At 43.4% G+C, this 22,745-nt stretch overlaps 1 protein-coding gene across 10 annotated transcripts in view; it reads left to right on the forward strand.

Annotated features, from left to right (window-relative positions):
• Window positions 1-726: 726 nt before the first annotated feature.
• Window positions 727-22,745, forward strand: part of MYOCD (myocardin) — a 95,610-nt gene continuing 73,591 nt past the window's right edge. For 9 of the 10 annotated variants that reach the window (XM_019536514.1, XM_019536515.1, XM_019536517.1 and 6 more), the window contains exons 1-2: window positions 727-1,119; window positions 19,817-19,882. In XM_019536514.1, coding sequence (XP_019392059.1) covers window positions 1,065-1,119; window positions 19,817-19,882 — 121 coding nt within the window. In that variant the 5' untranslated portion in view covers window positions 727-1,064. The remainder of the gene's footprint in view (window positions 1,120-19,816; window positions 19,883-22,745) is intronic. The other variant, XM_019536520.1, reaches the window with a different exon arrangement.

Genomic DNA, 22,745 nt, shown 5'->3' on the forward strand with positions numbered 1-22,745 from the left:
ACACTTAGGGCATTGTGTTACTTCAAAAACTGTTTCTATTTTTGGACAGTTTAGCTTATTTATGGTCCATCTGTAAAGTAATATGGCACAAACTGACTGTATGGCACAGTCCATCAGCACATCAAAAAGAGAGAAAATGGAATCAGATTCAGGGGACATGCACCCTCATAGCGATACCTTGGTATGCCTATGCAACAATTAGGGGTATGATTCCAGCACAGCTAGGCATACCCCTGCTAACTCCATAGCAGTGAAGATGTGATGGCACTGTAAACTGTATTTGCTGAGTACATCCCAGGGACCCAGGGACGTACAAGTAGCCCTACCCTTGCTGTGATCAGACCTTCAGCTGCAATCTGGATATCTTTTGACTCTTTGGAGGAAAGAACCCACAAATTCTGCACACCAGAGTGCATAAAAGTACAGTACAATAAACAAATATCACACCCTGCCCTCCAGGCATGTAGAGGTAGAGGCAGCTGTGTACTTTGGCCTCAAAGTCCTAGAAAGAGAAGTGTGTTTTTAGTAAGAAATCCTACTGCTTGGAATTCCCAGTGGCTACATCTCCCCATGCTTGAAAGAGTTAAACACTAGATCTGTTGGTATTTCAGAACTGCTCTGAAACCAGCTGTCTGAGACAGGGAGCCTCCTGATTGGCTGAGTTCCTGTTGGTAGTAATAAGGATCAGATATCAAACTTCTGACTTTCCTAAGACCCTGTTACTGATAGTCGCTTCTCCCTGCTAGACCATGACATCAGCCAGGACACCCAGTGATGCTGCTGATAGTAAACTCAGAGCATGAGGAGGGTCCTGCTAGCTAAAAGTTAATTAGTTCAACACAGAACTTGGGGGGAGCAGTTGGTTTCTGTGGAGGGTCAGTGCTGGATGGGACCAAAACTTTTAAAGTCACTTGCTGCTTTCTGCAAACCCAGCTATAAAAGCACCCAGAGACTCCAGGAGGGTCGGATGAATTCTGGTTCACTAACTGTGCTCTGCTTGTCTCCTTGGAGCAAGTTAATGGTTTAAGTGAGGGGGCTTCTGGAACGGTTCACAGAGAATCACCATGACACTTCTTGGTACTGAGCATTCTTTGCTGATCCGGAGCAAGTTCAGATCAGGTAGGGCTGAGCATCAAGAATTTCTCCTAAAACTTTCCTCTCCTGCAAGTCTTAGCCATAGGCTGTTTTTCATTAAATGTTTGGAAGCAGCATGCAAGTAAGATAATAAAGGAGTCATAAAGCTGTCATGGCTTTGCTCTCACAGAGGCTATTCTGTAAATGAAGAAATGCATTTTCCTTCCTTTCTATAATTTATTTTACTGCTTTTTCATTGCTTTTCAGTTTATGTCTGTGGTTTATGATAGTGAAACTATGATTCCCTGCTCCTTTACCCTACTCTTTCTTGTAAAGGCTTGGGGCAAAAATCCAAAAGGACAGTGGTGAAAATCAACATACCTAATCCCATCCCTATATCCAGGTGTAATACAGTATGTATATCTGGGAGTGGCAGAGAAGACGGCCCTGACATTTACTCTGACATCCAGGCTGCTGACTTTGTTCCATTAAGTTGTGACTAATTGGAAAAAAATGAATTTGCAGAAATGCGTCATTTTTAGAAGCAAAAATAACAAATGGAACATGAAAAATATTTAAAGTGACATCATCAGAGAAATAAAACCAGAGCCACAGAACCAAGTGCTGCTTTCAGAGGGTTTGCAAGTAAAAACATGTTCCACTCTTGTGAATTAGTAGAAGTCCTAATAAAGGGCTTCTCAGAGGATATTCAGCGTGAGTGAAGGTGAGTGAAGGTGAATTGTGGGATGGTAACTTCTAAAACAGCCCCTCTGTTGGATATTAGTACATTGAGTCACATTTTTGTTTTTATTGTAAATAGGATACATGTGTGCATGTACAGGTTGGGGGGGTGCCTTAGTCTTATTTGTTTAATTGACTTTAGATAATGTAATAACAATAATGATAGAAGTGTATTTGAGCATTTGTTTTTGCTGTCAGAGGTGAAGTTCTCTATCTTTTATGAATGCCTAGACAAACTCTGACTGTATGTATCATATATGTGTTGTAAAGCTTGATGGTATGGTCACACAAGAACATGATTTCTGAAAGATACCCACTCCATGTGTGTTTTGTCTCTGCGCAATGCAGATAATAAGATCAGAGGTTTATGAAACTGATGCTAGACATAAGTAGTATTATCAGGATCTCTTAGATAGCTGGGTGGTCAATTTAAACTTTGTTTTCTAAGCAAATACAAAATTGGCAGTTCGTTGAAAACCCAAGTGTGTGTGTGTGCGCAAACACAAGGGTTCCAGTCTGCCTGAGTTATACAATAATTGGGTCCAGGGCTTTGGTGTGGTTTCCATATCACTGTGATCTTACATTTCATTAGATTAAGTCATTCCTTAGTTTTTGTTGGTATATTATGGTACATTGCAGCTCATTTGAAATAATTCTTAGTCCCTAGCTATGCATTCAGCAACTACAAAGCAACACTGCCACCTTTCTGAAGAGAGAGGGATGTGGATGTGTTCTGTGTCACCACATTCTTTTCAAATGAACCATTATTTTTTTATATTAATTTTGGGGGTATTAATTAGTGGATTTTATAACAGAACTGACAGTGAGATTTCAAAACGCATTTGTCGAATGATTATTCACTAAAAATAAATTTTGACGATCTTCCCAGCCATAAATTCTTGTGCCTTTCAGTATTATCCAATCACTCAATTTATGGGGCAGTCTCTAATTTATAGCTCTTATTCCTAAGTCTACTGGCATTTCTTGTGCCTTGGCTGTTGAAAAATATGATGCTGATTTTACAATATTCTGCCTGTTTTGCTGCAACCTTTCCAAACTCCCACTTGTGTGGATGTGTATCTCTAGGGATCATTCATCCCAATCCCAATTTTTGACACATCTGTGGTGGGGAAAGGAGAGGCAGGACATCAGCAGAAGTGGAAGAAAGCCTACAAACAGGGAGTCTGTCTTGCGTTTGTGGCAGATTGTTACACAATATGGAATAAAGAAGATGAGCCTAAGTAAATATGGCTGAAAAGACCTAACTCCGCATGCTATGTAAAACAGCATATGAGCCCGATTCTCCTTTCTGTCATCATTTATATGTGTACAAGAGCAGTATAAATGGGTTTAAAATTGCTTGTACTGATGTCAAGAAATGCAGTATTCTGATCTGCTTTACTATTCCATTCACTTTCTTTAGGCCTAATCAGCACAGAGAGCCTGGTTTACACCCATGTAAATGACACGCAGGAATAGGCCAATGGGAATCAGGCCCACAAGGTACAAGGCCAGAGAGAATCAGGTGCTAAAGGTTACGTTTCAGGGCACTCTGTTACCTTGGCAACGGTTCCAATGAGACACAAGTCAGTGTAAAGCTCTGATCACTCTCTCAGTTTTGGAGGGACTAGGTGTTTTCAGTGACTCACAAATAGTACATATTCCTTTTGTTTGATTTTGTGTTGATATTCCCAGGGGATGAGGCAGGAGTATAAGTGAATACTTGCTGTCTGTGTAGTCTGAGTTTCTTGAACCGAAGGGTGGGCAGTAGAGTGCAAATCAATGACAGAAACATGTTACTTGTCTGACTTGATTCTTCCTACTAGAAACCTTTTAATCACTATATCCCATAGCAATTCAAAATGGTGAAAAGAGGTGGCAAGAAGATGGTACAGACATATAAACCCTTACTTCTAGAGAGATTTGAACCATTCTGACCTAGTGATGATCCATCTCACCTAGCCAGTATTTCCCATTTTGTTATCTTTAGTGGGAATGAAAAAGAAAATGAGTTTCTGCAAGCAGTTCTCAACTGTTAGAAACCACACTAATCAGTGGTTTCTCAGGTCAGTCCCTGACAATCTTCCCCTGAGTCCTTCACCCAAAGTATGCATGGCAACTTTCTCTCTTGTCCTTCTCTTTCCAGCTACTGGTAAGGGAAAGGCTCAGCTCAAGTGTATAGTGCATAGAGGCAGGAACAATCACGGTGCAGTACAACAAACAGTAGAATTTGAGTAAACTGAATCAGGTGTGACATTTTATTTCTTTAATTTATTTCTGTGATGTATATCCATCCTTCCCAAAATGGTTCAGGGCAATTTACAGTAACAGATTTAAACAGATACCCACCAGCGGTATATCGGTCTATTCTCAACATGGAGAATAGTTAGTGTGTCAGCAATCCCAACATCTTGCAGGCACAGAAATTTTCTCCTTCCATTTCCTAGAAGTAAGAGATGCATATTTGTGTGTGTGTGTGTTTATTTTGTCTACTTTGCCAAATCTAAACACACAAACCTGAGGTCATCCTGACAAATTTTGCAGGAACAATGATTCTTCTTGCCTCCCTGGCTGCCATGCTGTCCTGCAGGCTCCAAGCATCAATGAGATTGCACTAAATCAACTGGGAGACACAAACTGCTGTTCCAGGAACTTTCTTCTTGAATGATTTTAACTATTCCTGGAGAAAACCATTCATATAAAGAGGCTGCTCTAGATATTAAATGGCTGCTCTAAAACCTAAAGGAATCCCATCATCAGGCAATGTGAGCAAACAGACGAAAGCAAGAAAGTTCAGAGTTAAACAGCTTTCATCCTGACCTTGTCTCTGCCTTCCCTGTCCAAGCAATAAGGAGAAAGGTTATAAGAGGCCTAGATTAATATTCTATCAGTGGTAGCCAATTGGCTAGAAATTAAAGCATAAAAATAAAAGTATAACCTTACAGGGACACATCTAGCTATAAATTGGCAGTGGCATTCCTTGGGTTAAGAATGGACAGCCTTTGTAGTGTGGACAAGGTAAAGTGCCAGTGAGGCTTCTTTGGTGGGCTGAAAGAGACCCAACAGTAGTCCTTGTCTTGCAGAGAGGGTAAAAGAAACAGGATGAAACTTCTGACTTGTAATGGAATAGCAGAGGGGTAAGGTGAGTGATGATATGCTTCTGCCAAATCTGTGAGTGAACTGGACAAAGGGCAATAGCAGGTATTAGGTGAGAGAAGTAGTAGATGAAGTATGGTAACTCTGACTACAAGGTTTTCTTGTGCATAGTTTATGCATGGACAAAGATATTAGGGAAGAGTTACGTTTTTAGTGAAATATTAGCTCTGAATTTCCAGGTATTCAAGCAATGTATATTCTTTTAACATTATTAATATGGTTTTACATTAGTGTGTGTATTTGCAGGTACTGTCCTACCTACATTAATTATATTTTTCTCTGGGAGTTTCCTCTGTTTTTTTACTGCTCTGTGGAAATTTAATGGAGGTTGGTTTATATCTCACTTTACCTTCATAAGCATGTTGAACCGGGTGTTTTAGCTAATGAAGAAATAAACACCTCCAGCAGCAAGAGGGTAATGCAGTATGGCGGATATGGTTAAATGTGAAGGAAGAGGTTTATGAACTCTAGGAGGAGGCAGATGTACTGCCTCCTGAAGGAATTAACCATTGGGTAACTGAACAGAAGTTAGTGTTCACATGTTCTTAGGAAACAGAGGGTTAAGCATTGCAGGGTTTACCATTAACCCTTAGTAGCTCTTTGGGGCCTTAAGAGATTCCACAAGCTGGACGTTCAATAGAGAAAATATTCTAGTTACAGTTGCCTTCAGACCCAGCCTGAGGAGTCATCAGTGAGCTGAGTTTGCTCCTTCCAGACAAAGCATGCCCAGGCTACAGCATAGTTTTTAAACAAAATGTTTTCCTGCATTCAGGCGAATTTTTTAGCAATCTTCTCAGATCTGCTTCAGGCTTGGGCCCACACTTCCAGAGACTGATGTGGTTTTACCTGTGAGGCCTCGCCTACAGGGAGCAGGTAGCCAAAGGGAAAGGTTGTCTGGTGTTAGTATATTAGTCTTGAGGAGTTTAGAAATGATGATTAGAAAGTAAACCCAAGCAAGAAGAGTTAAAAATATGTGGAGAGCCCAGGCATACTGTCCCTGGCTAGGGACAGAAATTACACATAACTGGTTTGAATGATCAGAAACTGGTTTAAACCTGTAACAGAACATATGTTTGGTGCCCATAAACCAGTTTCAAAATGGCTGAAACTGGTTTCGGATAAACCTGGCTGAATGTAGTATCAGACTTAACTGATTTGGGTCAACTGGTTTTGCAACTTCTGTCCCAGACCCCTGTCAGGCATTTCTCCGCTGGCTGCTTCAGCAGCAGGGGCACAGCCAGCCCCGGCAGTAGCCTGGAATGAACTGGCCAGGGAGGGGGTTTAATTCCTCACTCCCTGTCCTACCACCATGGACCCAAGCCAGGGTCTGCCTTGCACTCTCCCCTTGCTGCCGCAGTGGCAGCTGTAGGGCTGTGGCCAGACGCCGGCTGTCTTGGCCCCTAAGGCAGAGGGAGCAGGGAGGAGATTTATTCCCCTTTCTGCCCCCTGGGCAACTGCAGCTGGGGTCTGCCATCTATCTGTGCCATGGCATCCTGGTTTAGAACCACTGATCTAAATGCTTCCTTTAAGGCTTTATTCAGCTTGATTAGACCTGATCTAATGACTGAAAAATGGTCTCCTCACCCTACAGAGTCTTTGTTCTTACAGCATGTGCTCTAAGAACAAAGTGCAGGGTGACATTAGACTGTTCTTCTTGTTCTGGAAACTGCTGGCATTAGGATATATGTTCTTCCTTCTCCATATGAAATCCTCTTCCATAATCTCCCCATCTCTGAACTGCAACATCGGCACTTATCTGGTTCAGCAGAGCGTAACTGGCTGAAGTGTTCAGCATTAGAGCTGTGTGAAGCTTCAATCCCTGATGCAATTCAGCAGAGATTCAGCCTGATTCAGTGGCTGAATCTCCAAATCCAAATCGAATCAGGAGACCCTTTAATCTCTCCAGTTCCAATTGGAACCCTCCGAATTGATTTGGAGAGATTCGGAAAGATTCGGCGGTTCAGACATGGACACAGCTTTAAATGTTTTTTCTACATACCTCTAGGTACCAGGCAGCTCCTGAGTGCTGCAATGCTGGGGCGCATGGAGTGTCCCACAGAAGCATGGGGGGGCTCACTAGTATGCACAGCATCAAACCCAGAAGTTGACCAGAAGCATTTCCGGTCCACTTCCAGGTGAGCCGGGAAGCACGCTGGGGGGGACCCCTGCACTCCCCTGGCTCAGCAACTGGTGCCTCCTGGATCTAGGGGGACACCTAGGGTCCCCCTGTGGCTGATTGCCAAGCCAGAGGGGCCCAGGAATGGGGGAGGACACCGTGCACTCCTTGGTGGACCTGGAAGTGGACCAGAAGTACTCCCAGTCCACTTCCAGGTTCACCACCGAGCACACGGGAGGCCCCATCGCGCTCCTGTGGGACACTCCATCCACCCCAGCATTGCAGCAATCATGAGCCATGCCTGCTACCTCAAGTTATGTAAAAAAATATTTTAAAGATGTGTCTATGTCCGAATCACTGATTCTCCAAATCAGCATCGAATCTTCAGATTCAGATTCAGCCAAATTGAATCAGGGACAGTGATCTAAATGAACAAATTGAATCAATGTCCCTGATTTGGGCCAAATCCAAATTAAATGGGGCCTGTTTCACACACAGCATTATTTTATTGGTTTCTAGTAGGTTTTCCAGAATACCTACCAGTGGTTAATCCACTTCAGTATATGATGTTAAAATGCTGCTGCTCCTCACCTGAGAATCATAGTCTATCTTCAAACCAGTAGTTTCCTGGCCTGGTAGAAGCAGCAATCACAGTTGAGCCACAGGACAGATTTCTGGGGTATAATGAATGCTCCCAGATGAGAATTGTCTCCTGTAAAGGCACTGCTGAGCTGGGAGCCTTTCCAGTCCCATTTGTACTACGCTGATCTATGCTGGGACTGTTTCAGTGCCTGACCCTGTTCCCATATAAATCAATGACACAGTTCCCCTTGAAATCAATAGTGGGTGCCTATAGACGTGCTCTGAGATATTCTAATTAGAATATCTCAGAGCACACTGAGCTTATTTAATGCTCCAGTGTGCTTCACTGTCACATATATTAAGGTGCTTTAACTAAAACTTGTTGAATGAGCTTCAGTTAAAGCTATTTTGAAACACGGGATACATAGGTGACTGGTGTCACCTTAGTCACGGGGGGCACATGCCCCCCCAGTGACCAGTCAGCAACCAGGGTGGGAAGTCCACCACGGCCAATCTCACCAACTGACCAATCTCACCGACTGGAGGGAGAGGGGTCCCCCCGTGGCTGATTGCACCAACCAGGAAGTGGCCGCTGCTCTCCCAGAAATGGCTGTGGCTCTTCATCCGGCCCTCCCACTCCCTGGCCAGCACTCACAGGGGAGGCACTTCCACCTGCCCCCTTGCCTAATCAGGGAGTGTGGTCTGTCAGGGGGTGCACCAGCGCTCTTAGGGGATGCACATGTACCCCCGTACACCTCCTACGCATCGCTACTGACGAGATACTTAATACATGTGAGGGTGAGGTGTTTTAATTAGAGAGGCTCTCTGGGAACTGTCCTAATTCAAATGCCCCCACCCCCAAACACATTTGTAGGTAACAGCAGCAGGTCTCAAGTTGGTCTAAGCCAGGCTAAAGTGGCTGGAGTCATGTAGCACTGATCTGAGCTGGGAGTCACCCACCTGCATGTATTCTAGCCAGTAGATACTTATGCATGGAAGGCTCCAACCCACAAGACTTATTGCTCCATTACTGCCTCTAGAGTAGCATCCTTCCTTTATAATAACCCATCTGAAGCCTTTTGTAAATAAAAACAGCAGAGTGCTTGACTAGAGTGTCTGTCTGTACCAGGCTGTACTTTCCTTGCTGTCTTTAAGTTAGGAACAGGTTCTGCTGCTAAGCTACAAACCCTACAAAATTAGCCATTGAGTATGACTTTCATGTCCAAATCTTGCTGAGCAGAGAGGAGGTTACAGAGCTCTGACTGTGGAGTTAATCACTGTCCAGAGACAATTTGTGGCCAAATGTGCTACCAGGGGAGGTACTTTCTGCATCGTCCAGCTTTCTGAGTGACAGCAGGGAGATGGATATCCATTTTCCCAAAACAGTACCACTCTGGTTTATTTTTTTTTATTTATTAGCTTTTTATGCCTTCCTCCTCTGAAGAGGCTCACAGCAGCCTAAAATAAGACCAGAGACATTATAAAGACAGATAAAAATATTAAAATACTATGCAATATGACCCCTCCCCCAGACAGTACCTCAAAACCTATACCCAAAGAAAAAGGACTTGATGTGATTCCAGTAAATGCGCTGACAATCCACAAGGGGTAAGGAGTCCCAGATTTGAGAAGTGACTACCAAGAACCACTTCCCATGTGTTTTCATGAAATGAACACGGTGCACAGATGGCCCCTACAGGAGGTTGCTCTTGGCTGACTGTAGGAATCGTGATGGAGCATAATGAGGGGAAGGTCATCCTCTGGTATATGTTGGGCCTTTACTGTCTAGAGCCTTACAGGTCAAAACCACCATATTAATTTGGGTCCATCCAGAAAACTACTGGAAGCCAGTACAGATTTCGGAGCACTGAAGTAATCTTCTTCTGGTGACCCACCCTGTCAGAAGGTGGGCTGCCAATTTCTGTACCAGCTGCACCTTCTGCACAGCCCTGAGGGGCAGGCCCAGATACAGCACACTTCAGTGGTCTATCGTAGAAACTAGATCTGAATCTGAAAGAAAGGACTGCAGGTAGAGATGGTGAAAGGCATTTCTAGCTACTGCTGCAACCTGAAAATCCAAGTGCAACAGAGAATCCAAGAATACCACATGGCTGCAAACCTAGCTGACAAGGGGAAACTGAACCCCATCAATGACAAATGTCTCTATCCCCCCTAAGTCAAGCTATCTGCTGACAACCATCACTTGGGTCTTGTCTGATTCAGCTTCATTTAGTTTGCCCACATCCAATCCCTAACTGTAGCCAGGCACTGGGTAAGGACCAAGACTGTGGGACCTGGGTCAGATGAAAAGGAGAGAGAAAGCTAGGAATCATCAACATACTGATGGCACCTCACTGAATCTCAACACAATCTTGCCCAGTGGCTTCAGATACATATTGAATGGTGGGGGTGACAATATTGAACCCTAGGGGACTCACAGGAAAGGTCCTCAGGTTACAATGAGCGTTCCCTCACCACCACTGATCCCACAAATTCTCACCACATCACATAAACACTTTATCAGCACCTCTTGGTCAACTCTTTTAAAGGCTACTGACAGATTTAATAGGATCATCATGGTACAGTTTCCCTGATAATCCAAGGTGCGAAGCACTGCCTTTACCTTATATTGGACACATCTACATATTCATTAATGCACCATGGGTATTTAGTTTACTACTTGCGCATCTTACATTTAGTTTACTACTTGCTTAATAAAGTACTAATCAAATGCACAGTAAGTACTTACTACACAATAGTGCTGGTGCATGGTTATTTTGTGATGCTTACTGTGCATTTGCCTAATAACAATGTGAAGTAGGCTATTAGCACATTTTTTGACCACCATACTACTGCACAGTGTTATTAGGCTAATGTCCAGTAAGTGTCTCGTGTAGTCATGCCCACTCAGGATGAAAACAAGACTGAAAGGGGTGCAGGAATCTGATATTATCCAAAGATACTTGGAGCTTTTGGGCAATTTTCCTCAAAAAGGGGAGGCTGGAAACAGGACAATAGCTGGCTGAGGATTCAATGTCAAGAGATTTTTTTTTTTTTTTTTTTGAGTAGTGGCTGGACAATGACAGACTTAAGAATATGCAGTCCCCTGTTCTCATGAAGGAAGGCAGTGCCCCCCACCAACAGTGGTGCCAGTCTTCCCCAGATGACTTACAAGCCAAGAGGGACATGCGTGTAAGAGGGGCAATGGGTTCCATTTGAAGGTGGCTGCCTGCATCCCCTTCAGTACATCCTTTGCATCAATGAGCAACAACAATTGAACTGATCCATATAAACAAATAAGACCAATATTCTGCAAGCCCAAACTCTGACTCCACAGCTAGACTGGCATTCCCCAAGTGTGCTAGATACAAGCAAATTTTGTCTGTAGTCACAGCAAACAGTAGATGACTTGGTTTCCAGATGACAGCAGCTTGGATTGACCAGGCCAGTCCCCACCCAAAAAAAGTAGATTGCACCACAGTGGTGGGAGTGGACATGAAGATGCCACTGTATCTCCAGCAAATGTGTTATTCCACAGTTCAACCAGACCACTGACAGAGTAGCCATCAAAGTTAGTAGGAATACCCCCTACAGTTCTGGAATTCCACTGGTTCCATGAGTCTCCAGCTTAACTGGTCCATCACCCCAGTGGAAACAGTCAGGGACAGGAATCTGTGCCAATACAAGTTAAATGGTTTGATCATGACAAAGGCATGTTAACAACACCCCCAGAGATCCAAATCCCTCTTTCCAGTCAAGTGCAAACCAACAACATCTGCTCCACCTCATTTGTCATCCCAGTTATTGTCTGGGATAACTTCGTTGTTGTTATGGAGGCCATGAAGTCCTGATTCAGCTCTGAAGACAATGCATGTATGTTGAAGTCACCCTTGGCAACAAGTCTAAGTCTACCAATAATAAGTATAATAATGAGTTTAGAAGCAGGACTTCGTAGCCTTTTATTCACTTTGTTCCTTTTAAGTATTTGCCAGAACTTTATGTTTCACTAGACACATCTACACATGCTATTATGTCTCCTCAATAAACTGTGTAGCTTATTGCTCAGGAGTTTATTGCTTCTGGATGCACCATTTGAATGTGCACTCAGGAGCAATTAACTCTGGTGCAATAAGCTCTGCACAGCACACGGAGCTGGGTCAAAGCAACCCTGGCTGGCAGGGGGCCCTGGGAGTCAGCCTGTCAGCCCGGGGTTGCCCTCCTCCCCCCCGCCCCAGTTCAACACACTACAAAGAGGCTGGCTGGGGCACAAGGGTGCTTCAGTGTAGGGCTAGCTGGGACATGACCCCCACACTAAAGCACCCTTGTGCATCAGCCAGGCCCTCCAGCATCTACGTGTGCACTGCTGCAGAGTTTTTTGCTCCACAGCAGGATAGGACTTGTATTTATAAGTCCCATATATAAATTAGTTTACTCCAGCCTAATAGAGGTGCATGTGTAGACACCAAGACATTTACTGAGGAGCTAATCAGTCAATTTTGCAGTAAACATCCTGTATAGATGTGCCCACCCTTTCCCTCCATCTGTGTCATTTAGCTGTGCTGCTTCTCCTCTGCTGAAATGCCCTTATTAAGCATCCACAGAGGAAACAAAAAACTTATCAATGCTCTATAATGGAGCTTGTAAAAGTATATGTAGGGTCTGATAACTTGTGGAGCGATTGCACTTTGACAACTGAGGCTTACTTACATGTACACTACTAATCTGATTAGCTTCTTGCAACTTCTGAACATGATGGCCACTCCTACAAGGCTCACAGATTTTTTAAGATAAACAGCTCTACCGGCAGTCCTCAGACTTAGGACACAATTGGTTCCTGAAGACCATGTCTTTAAGTCAAAATGTTGTAACTTAGAGCCAATTTTCCGGTAGGAAACAATGTTATAAATGTGGGATTGGTTTATGAACCAAGGCCCAATACCCTATTTTCACAAAAAATAACCCAGAATTTTGTACTCAATTATAGATGAGTAATATAGCTACATTAATGTACTTATATTGTAAATAGCAATCATATTGATTTGGAAACACTTCTTTGAAGTGACTATGCTGGACTTTTTGAAGGGTCCTGGCTGAAGTATTCTCAAGAGTCCTGGCTACAGGTTTTTCTGGAGTCTTGTCTGCTTTCTTAAAGAAAGTGTCCAAGGAAGTTTGGACAGATATTGTCCAAAGAGATGGGTGACGCAGTGAACTTGCTCGCTGGCATGGCATTGGATCAAGCACTGTAAAGTCAAAACTGATGTCAGAAAGTTGAAACAGGGTTTCAATTTATAAACGTTGTAAGTGCGAAATGCTGTTATTCAAAACACTGTTAAGTCAAGGGCTGCCTGTATTCCTGCACATAAGAGTGATGTGTTCTCCTGAAAAGGGGACAGCCTCCCTATATCTGAAATGTGTTTGAGTGTCATTTTTGCTATAATCTTTTATGTAACTCGTGGCAGAGTTTGAAAGTAACACTTGCAGCAGTACAGGGCAGACCTGGGATAAATAATTACCTCTGCAGGCTGCCTGCTGTAGAATGCTGCTCTTTCATGTGGACCAGCTTACAGCAGGGCTGTGAAAAATACTCAGACAGAAGAGCAAGAATAGTCCCAGTTTACATACAGCATAACTAACTGGAAGACTAGATTGAAATTGTCTTTGGAGCTGAACTGCCAGTAGGTAGCTGATATCTGGATATTATTGAAAGCTCTTCCAGCTCTGCTAAAAGTGACCTTGTGCAACCTTCCAGCTATTCATGATTGATGAATCTTGCCTTCTTTGCAGTGTTGAGCTATAAGGCACTGCGAAGGCATGATTTATCGTGGGGTAAAATTCCTTCTTGACCCCAAATATGGCAATTGGTCTGACCCTGAGCCAAGGGGTAAGACTGTCTAGCCAGGATCTTTGGTCTCAGCAGGAGCACTGGTACACCCAGGTCTGACTGATAAATCCCTCCAGGTCTGTCTGAGTACTGCAAAGTCACAACCCATCTATGTTTTACACTACACCCTGTTCTTGGCTTGCTGCCAAAAAGCATCAACACTTGATTAGGTTTGAGTATGTACCACCCTGGCATCACCCTCAATGTGCCACAGAGAGAGAATTCTAGCCTGCACACCATCAAACAGCAGCTGCTTCTTTTCCCCTTGTGAAAGACCATGTGACTTAAAGAAGGTGCTGAAGCTAGGAACCAGTAATTCACATATTTTTTTTTTTTGTCTCATGTTAATTCTGTACTGTTAACAGTTCTTATCATTGCCTGAAGCTTCCTACCATTCTGGGTGCTTGTACAAATAGTCATAGCTATTTAGCAACTGTAAAAAGCCCATCAAAATCTAAACATTCACCTCTACTGGTGGCAAAATAGGTCTTTCTGTGCAGAGGTCAACTCTAAACTACAAAGCACAACAGCTTGCTCCTGCTTGTAGGCAGAAGGCAGGGTAGAGGTAACATGACCAATAACTACCTCTCTCTTTTTTTACGTGTTGTAACTAACCTTTTACCTTTAGTGGTCAAAGACAGTGCTACTGTGTTTAAAGGGGCAGGGTTTAGAGTCTTGTATGGATGAAGGATGGGTGTTAGAGGTGCATGCAAAAAATAGATTCTGTGGAATTACATACAAAAAGCAATGTTAAAAAATGTGATTTAAGTTGGAAAATCAAGATTTTGCTTTGGAAATACCAGAGCACAGCTTGCTCATAGATAAGGAACCTGCTTGCCAAGTATATGAACTTATTGCTGTCTACAAGGTAGTCTTTTCATACATTTAACATATTCAGTATGAAAGGCAATTATCATTAAATCTTATATATCCACTGCGTTGGAGACCTGTCATCTTTGTAGCTTTGTCTCAAGTGACCTTGTTCAATGTCTCAGTTAATTTATTTGTAAAATGGTGTGTTTCATATTCGATTGTCACATTAGTCTGGACAATGAAGCCATGTTTGATTATAAGGCTATGAAGTAGAAGCAGCAATATATGAACTCATAGTCATCTGACTGCTAGCATCTTCTTGCTTATTTATTCATGGCATGCTGCCTGGCCTAACACAACAGAAAGGCTAAAATGTAAAACAATCTGCGGAATTTGAGACATGTGGAAAGTGTCAAGGGAAGAGATGAAATGTCTCTCTGGATCAGTGGTTTTCAACCTGTGGTCCACAGACCCCTGGGAGTCCACAGACTATGCTTTAGGGATTCATGGAAGTTGACTAATCAAAAGTATGTGAATACACACATTTACAATTCAAATGGGTCCCAGCCACCTATGCAGATACTAATAGCTGTAGCACTGTACTTACTGGCCATTGAATAAGCAGCATGTGCTTACCCTCACATTAATCCTCACCAGTGGGTTGTTCTCTACATGGGCCGATCTAGGACTTTGAAAAGCAGGGTGTAGAAGGTCTGGTACAACACTGCACATTTTTCTCCAGGTAAAGAAACTAGAAACTTCACAAAGATGCTAGGGGCCATGGGCTATATTACTGAGTTTAAGACCAAAGGAAAAATGAATATAACTTTATTGGGCTGTGCCCTCATTTGCTAGATTATATATTCAAAACCACAAAAAACTAGGCAAAATAGTCAAAGGGTATTGGTTTATTAGTCCTGTAATCATTATAGATAAATGTACATCTCTTATTCAGATTTATAAAACCAAATCTAGCCTTCTTGAACAGCTTGATGGTGCATCCAACACTTCACTGTAACTCATATGGAAATGATTGAATAATCACCTGAATTAATGTTACCACACCTAAGTTAAGATTTTTAGCTGGGACTGAAAACAATGAAGGGCTGTGAAACAGAAAACAGAGATTGCCAGGAGTGGCTAGCAGATACCAATATTGCTGAAGAAAGGATAACTTGAGTAATGGAAAATCAAGACCATTAAAAAAGGAAAAGGTTCACTAGCACCCGAGATTAGCAGGAATCAGGTACATTAAAATGAGCCATGAAGTCAATTAACACCCTCAGCACTGCCTGAATAGAAATGCTGCTACCCCTCCAGGGCAGGTAGTTTTAAAGTTTAGGTGGAGTAGGAATCAATGGGGGGTGCAACTGCATCACTAAACATCCCTCCCCCACCCACATACACACCCTGGATCTACCCCTGATTCTGTACCAAACCTGATACAATTGCCCACATACGCTGATACAATTGCCCACATATAATGGCAGTATTGCCAGTAGCAGTACTCATGCAACAAAAAGAAAGATGTTTCCAAAAAGACATAGTTTAACCAGTGGCAGGCATATAGGCTTACTCTTCTACATACTTTGTTCATATAGTTACACTGTCAGACCCTAGAGAATGGTCATGGAGCAATAGAGTTGAACATATTTAGCAGGAAGGAGCTAGCTGTTGCTATCACTCCTGCACCTGAATGAAATTTTGTGTAAGCAAAAGTGGACTGGACATAGCCTTGTTTAGGAAGGTTAAGAGATTTGTAGTGATAGTGATCAGTTAAATACATGGATTGGTTTCTGTCAGAAGAAAAAGTGTTGCCTGGAAAAATAGGACTTCATGGATATGAAATGGTGCAAAGGTCTATGAAGAATGGATGTTCCTTATTGACAGAACTGGTCACCAATTTTACATTTGAGTTTCTAATAAAAACAGCATGTTTGTGGACTTGACCGTATGCTTAAGGCTGCAGTATTACTCACAGCAAAAATGTAACTCTGAAGAAGTGCTGAAACTTGGCAGGAAAACATCATCTGATGTGGGGCTTTCATTAAATATTTACTTTCAAATGTAAGACTGTGTGTATTCAGAACATGGAAAAATTACAAAGCACTGGCTTTTCAGGAAGCTTCATGCTAAGGAGTCTCCTTTGGAAGTGCTGTCATTATTCAACTCCTGTTCAGACATGAGGGAAGTTTCATTCTGGATATTACAAGTTGCTGGCAAAAGCAGAAGGATAATGAGGAATAGAAAGGAGCTGAGGCAGGTCTGGATGACCCCGAAGTCCTGAGGTGCTCAGAAATGGGGGTCCTGTTATAGGGTTGTGTCTAGGTGGGAGATGAATATGCAGTTATATTTTCATAGATTTCATAGATTTCATAGACATTAGGGCTGGAAGGGACCTCGGGAGATCATCGAGTCCAGCCCTCTGCCCTAGGGGCAGGAAGTCAGCTGGGGTCATAGGATCCCAGCAAGAGAAGCATCCAATTTGCTCTTGAAGGTCCATCAAAAAGCATGTGCCCTTGTTAGTACCTTTCTACTCAATTTCTGCCAATGGAGAGGAAAACTGAAGAGGTCATTGGCATGATCTACAATTCTATTAAATACAGAAGAGATTCATTCTGACAAAACAGAGGGGATAATTCAAAGGGTGCTGAACTAATTTTGAACCCCAGGCCAGACCCAGAATAGGGCATGGGGCAACAACAGTGGCAGCATCCACTGCAAAGGCAATGTGGCAAGCAGCTCTGGGCCATGCTGCCATGGGGTAACCAAGGTCAGTGTTGCTAAGGACCAAGTTCACTGATCCATAGCGCCCTGGATTTTGCAACAGGCCCTGCCCCTGCTAACCATTTCCTCAAACTCCATGGCCTTCCTATAGCATGGGGGGCTGGATGGAGTGGTTCTAGGGGACAGATCCAGCCTACAGGCCATATGTTTCACACTCTTGTGATAAGTGATAAGTAAGCAAAAGAGTGTAAAGTATATTACTTTATATAGGCATAGGAAACTGTAACAGACATAAGACAATACAGCATCTACCAGTTCATGCCACAAAAGCAGAATATACTATACCCCACAGGACAGGCTATACGCCATAGGATTTAGGATCCTGTTGTAGTATACTTGAAATATCAATAGAGAGTTTGCACATGCTTTTCATTGGGGGAAAAAGAAGTATTTATTTGATTCTGGGCGGAAACTGTGGTTTTCTCTGCTCAGTAACTGGTACCCATCTGTCAAAGCTTCTTCCCAAAGGCAGTCATATTAGTGATCCATAGTTCCACAAAGCAATACATTTTTACAGGCTTGGTGTTAACTTCTTCTTACTGAATTTTGCAGGACCCCACAGCTGCAAATGTCTGCATCCAAAAATTTATGCAAAGGGAAATAGTCAGGATAACTGCCATGCGGACAAAGAAGCAGAGAAAGCACTGGTTTAAACTCTAGGAGTAGAATTAGCAGCACAAGTGGATGAGCGAGCTTAGTACTATATACAGTTTGGCAATTTCCAGTGCATCCTACTCCCATCCCCACAGATATCAGAATAGTTCCTTGGACTGCTGGACCCTCTTTGCACTGTGCTGGGCTTCCTATCCCTCCAGTCAGCATAGCTGATTATAAACATCTTGGAGGCTGGCAAAAGCCATTAAGTGAAACCAACTGCTCCAAGGATTTTGTCTTATTATGCCACATCAATATAGTATGATGATATTTACCACATAATGCACAGAGACTGGAGTAGAATCTCCTAACAGCAAACACTCATCTGGAGAGTAGCAGGGAGAACAATGGTGTTATGATTCACAGGGTGTCAAAGAGTCCCAGAGCTATAGCATCTGCATCATCTAAAATATGCAATTTCTGCATACTTAAAAATCCCTTTTGGAAATCACAATCTTGTCTCAGACAGTGGCAGTGTTTGAACCTAAACAAAAGTTGCTGCTTATCATTTTCAGTTTTACAATTTCCCCATGTTCCCATATATTCAAATGTCTTTTTCACTCACATTATAACCAGCCCCCAGTAAGCTGGGATATATACTTAGTTGCCCAGAACTCTGATGCTTCTGCCTTTACAATAATATTAGAGTTCTTGCATTACACATGGGAGGTGGCCTGCTGTCCAGTGGGTGGCTGTAAGCACCCCCAACCCCACACACACAGAGACATGCACACTAAAAAACTCCCTATCTTTACTCGGTCCCTTTCACTTTGTTTTTTCTTGCCTTTGTTGCTTACCTTGTCTGGGAGGTCACACATCAATAAAAGAGCCAAGAAGCATCTCCCAAATGTGATACTGGATGAAGGGAATCTTTGCTCCTTTTATGGCCCAGCACAGATTTGTAAACACCTCCTAGTTGTCTGCCCTCCAGCTAAGTTGCCCTGGCGCCACTTAGGCCCCTAGCAGATGTTACATTTGTTGCTCATGTGGATATTATACCTCAAATCATAACATGCCAACTGAGCACACATTAAAAGTATTGCAGGATACTTCTGCACTGCAAAAAAGGTGTTGTTATAATAAGCAACTTCACTGTAACTGATCTGCTATTTTTATCCAGGGATAATCTGGTTTAAGTACTGGCATGTTACAATTTTTCATGTCATACTCACATGTAACACAAAGGCCATGTAACATCTGCCATGAGCCTTAGAGGAATAACAGAATAGAAAGCTGGTATAGATTCCAGAAGATATAGACTTCCTCCCTATTGGGTGTGTCTACATGTGCATTGATGTGGGTTTAAATTTACTCTGCAGTAAATTACTGTGCAGTGAGCAGAAATAGGCTGGTGTCTCCACATGCAGGCGTTAAAGCACATACAAAGTGTTACTACTCAGTACAGCATCTTCATGTGTGTTACTGTGAGGTAACTAATTGGGCATAAACTTGATGCCTGCATGATGCAGGCATCAAATTTATGCTCAAATCAACATAAGTACCCATATTCACTGCACAGTACATGCATGCACATGTAGATGTGAGCCCATACTGCACAGTAGTTTCAGTTGCTGCACAGTAAATGCGCACATGTAGATGTGCCCATTGTGGTCCAGTAAGGGGAAGTAAATTCTCCCTCCATTTTTAAGTAAAACCTAAGGTCCTGGGGAGCAATAGAATGCTTTACCCAAGTCCTTTCTTCTTCCCTTTTCTTCCTTTCTCTTGTTTCCACTTCTGCACCACAATGCAAAAACACTGTCCTAGAGACCCAGCTATTAAATAAAACAGCATCACAGTGCTGGCCTGCCTCCTGATTTCCCTGCCATTGTACATGAGCATTCCTCCTCTTGGAAGCTGCTCTTTCTTAATGTACTAACTGAATCCTGTCTTTTCTTCCCAGAAATCAAAATCATGGGCTGTATTTCTGAGAGTTCATTAGTAGGGTTCTTTACTGAAAGATGCTTGCCTCAGGAAAAAAATATTATCTCTTCCTGATATACATTCTTTAACAGTTTTACAGTTACGGCTTCAGCAGAGAAGAACCCGAGAGCAGCTGGCGGACCAGGGCATCATGCCACGTGAGTACCTTCCTTACCCCTCTCTCTGCATCCACAAACAGCCTAGAACTCAAGCAAGTCACTAGTAGATGATGTGATGATACAATCCTCTAGTGGTGCTACAACCCTCCAGCTCTGCAGACTGGATGAGTGGCATGGGGTCTGTGGGCTGTGTCCCAAGTGCGGGACTGTTCTGCAGACCTAATCCAGAACAGGGGCAGTTTATGGAGTCAGTCTGCGGGTGTGAACTGGAGTGACCCTGCATGCTGGATGCAGCCGCAGCACAGCCCCATACTCTGGCCCAGCCTTGTTCACCAGATACAGCCATGGCGTCACTGCAGGGCTGTCATCCAGACCATGGGGCTCCTCCAGTGTCTGTAAATTTGGCAGTGGAAGAGTGATAGCAGTGTTAATTGTCATGGCTCTGGGAGCATCATTGTTCTAACTGGCATTTTATCCCTAGGTCTGTGAGTCTGCTGCACAGACTATAACAGAGGCTCAAATTGTTGTGAGTGGAGCTACCCAAATCTTACAGCCTCAGTGGCCATCATCTTCACTGGCCATCATCCTCAGGAGAGCAGTACTCCTACTTCTTTGTGATGCTTTGCACTTTATTAGGCTGTAGTCAGCATAGCAGCACAGCTAGCTTAGCTCCACCATTTCACCGGAAGTGTTTAATGTGGGATGGTGTAAGGTGTCTCCTGGGTGTGCCAAGTACAGTTGCTCTTCTGGAAGTCAATGCAGTTGTGGCATTAACTCATGCAGCGTGTTGCCCTGCATGTGGTAGGAACTGGCCCAAAAGCAGAGGCAATGGCACTGGAGCCATTGTTCAGAGAGGCAGTAAACTTAAGGCAAACTGACAGACATTGACATTTCTGCCTAACTTTTCTGGATGTTTCTGGGGACAGGGGATGATACTGTAAAAGGGTTTATGATTTTCCCCCCTCAAGAAGCCTGAGGCTAGTCAATTGCCAGTCTCTTTTTAACAAATAGAGGAGCTCACAGATGTGTAAGGGAGTATAACAGTATAATGTTTAATAAAATCCAAGGGCAAGATTCCCCAGCACCAACACAGGGGCTACAACCCCTGGATCAACAGTGGCTGTAGCATCATGTAGCATATGCTGAGGTCCCCTCCAGCGTATAGCCAGCAACCCACCCAGGGTGCACTGATAGAGACCACTTTTCAGCCCAACTGAACCAAAACATCTCTTGGGGGCCAGTGCATCTTCTCTGCATCCCCACCTGAACCTGCCTGTTTTGGGACCCAGGATGCCAGGAGCATGTGGGTACTTTGCCCTGCTGTGACTCTTTCTCTTCTCAGCTAAGTGGATTTCTTCCACTACAGGTTTGCAAGCTTTTATTTCGTTTGCAAGATCTCAGTCCGGCACAGGCTATAGAACAATGTTTTCACTTGACTCCTCCCTCTCCTGTGTCAGAAAGCCAGACGCAACAGTACCATGTCAGCATGTAAAAATCAGGAAGGGAAAGACTAACATTGATCTGTCTCTTATATCGGTACTGCCCCAGGAGCGTAAGGCCAGCAAACAGCATCAGTGAAGAGGAGGCAGCTAGAATCCTATTTCACTTTATACAATTAAATGGTCATTTTCCAGCCTTGTGAGTGGCTTTTTTCAGCATGTACAACCAGTTTCCTAGACTATTACTCCCACAATGTAGATGCATAAGCACACGTACATTAGTGCACCTTGCTCAGGAAGCAGAAAACTTGGGTTCTAACCCCTCCCGTGCCCCCCCCAACCTGTCACACTGAGAGGGTTTGATCACATCACTCATTTGCCAGGAGAGTGCCCCACAACTGACACCACAGGTTAATTCTAAGGCAAACCCCTTTCCCGCTCGTTTTAAAGCTGAGTCATTGCATTTTGCATTTAATATTCAGTTCCTCTTGGCATGAAGGCAATGCAGAAGATCTTGCCCCACTTGAGACCAAAGATCCAGGCAGAGGTGCAGCCAGACTGCTGCATGACACTTGAGGTAGTGGCACTCAGTAAGATGCCACTGTGTTTGCAACTATTTTTGCACCCCCTCCACTCCCCGCAAAGTGTCCAGGGCTGCTGCCTCTATCACTGCCCTGCTCTCCTATGCCCCTCAACTCAGTTATGCTACCAGATGCCAGGTAGAACTACGATATTGCTCCCTTACAGAGCAGGAAGGCATTGCTGGCTTCCTCCTAGCTTCACATATTTCTTGCTCTTGGATGACAAGGGGGAATGCCAGAGACACTGGACAACATACCCAATGACTTGAGGGGGGACAGGGTAGAGCATCTATATGTGGAAGTTGGAGAGGCACAAGTTTGCACTTCCACCTGTTGGAAGGGGCCCAAAACCTAGGTTTCCCAATTTCCTGGGCATGTGACCTAATCACTTAGTTATTGGGGCTGAAACATGGGAGGGTATTTATTCTTCATCACATGGTATTGATTTACACTTCCCACCATCACCGTGTGTATGTAGTCATGCATCTGCCCAGCCAGTACAAAGCCTATTGAGCATATGCACTTTTTACATGTACACAGACTTATCCACACTGCCCTGGTAAAGTAGAATCACAAACTGTGTGTAAATACCAAATATGTCATTTACGTGGTTGAAAAAACTGCCATTTATATGCACAAGAGTAATGGAATTTTGCTTCTAGATCTCAAACATCCTCTGAGCCCTGTTAAACACATGTTGAGCATGAGCCAGAAAAAACACAGGCAAAGAATTGTCTATATTCACTTCTGTCTCATCATGGTCTCCTTTAGAATCGTTGTTAAAGTTCATGACTTTGCAAGATCTGTTACACTTCTTTCATGCCGCTTTCTCCCTCTTTCTTTTGGTTACTGAGCTTTACTCTATGGGTACTCTTAATAAAT

Source organism: Crocodylus porosus, unplaced genomic scaffold, assembly GCF_001723895.1.
Source record: "Crocodylus porosus isolate Cpor-Errol unplaced genomic scaffold, CroPor_comp1, whole genome shotgun sequence".
NCBI classification, from domain to species: domain Eukaryota; kingdom Metazoa; phylum Chordata; order Crocodylia; family Crocodylidae; genus Crocodylus; species Crocodylus porosus.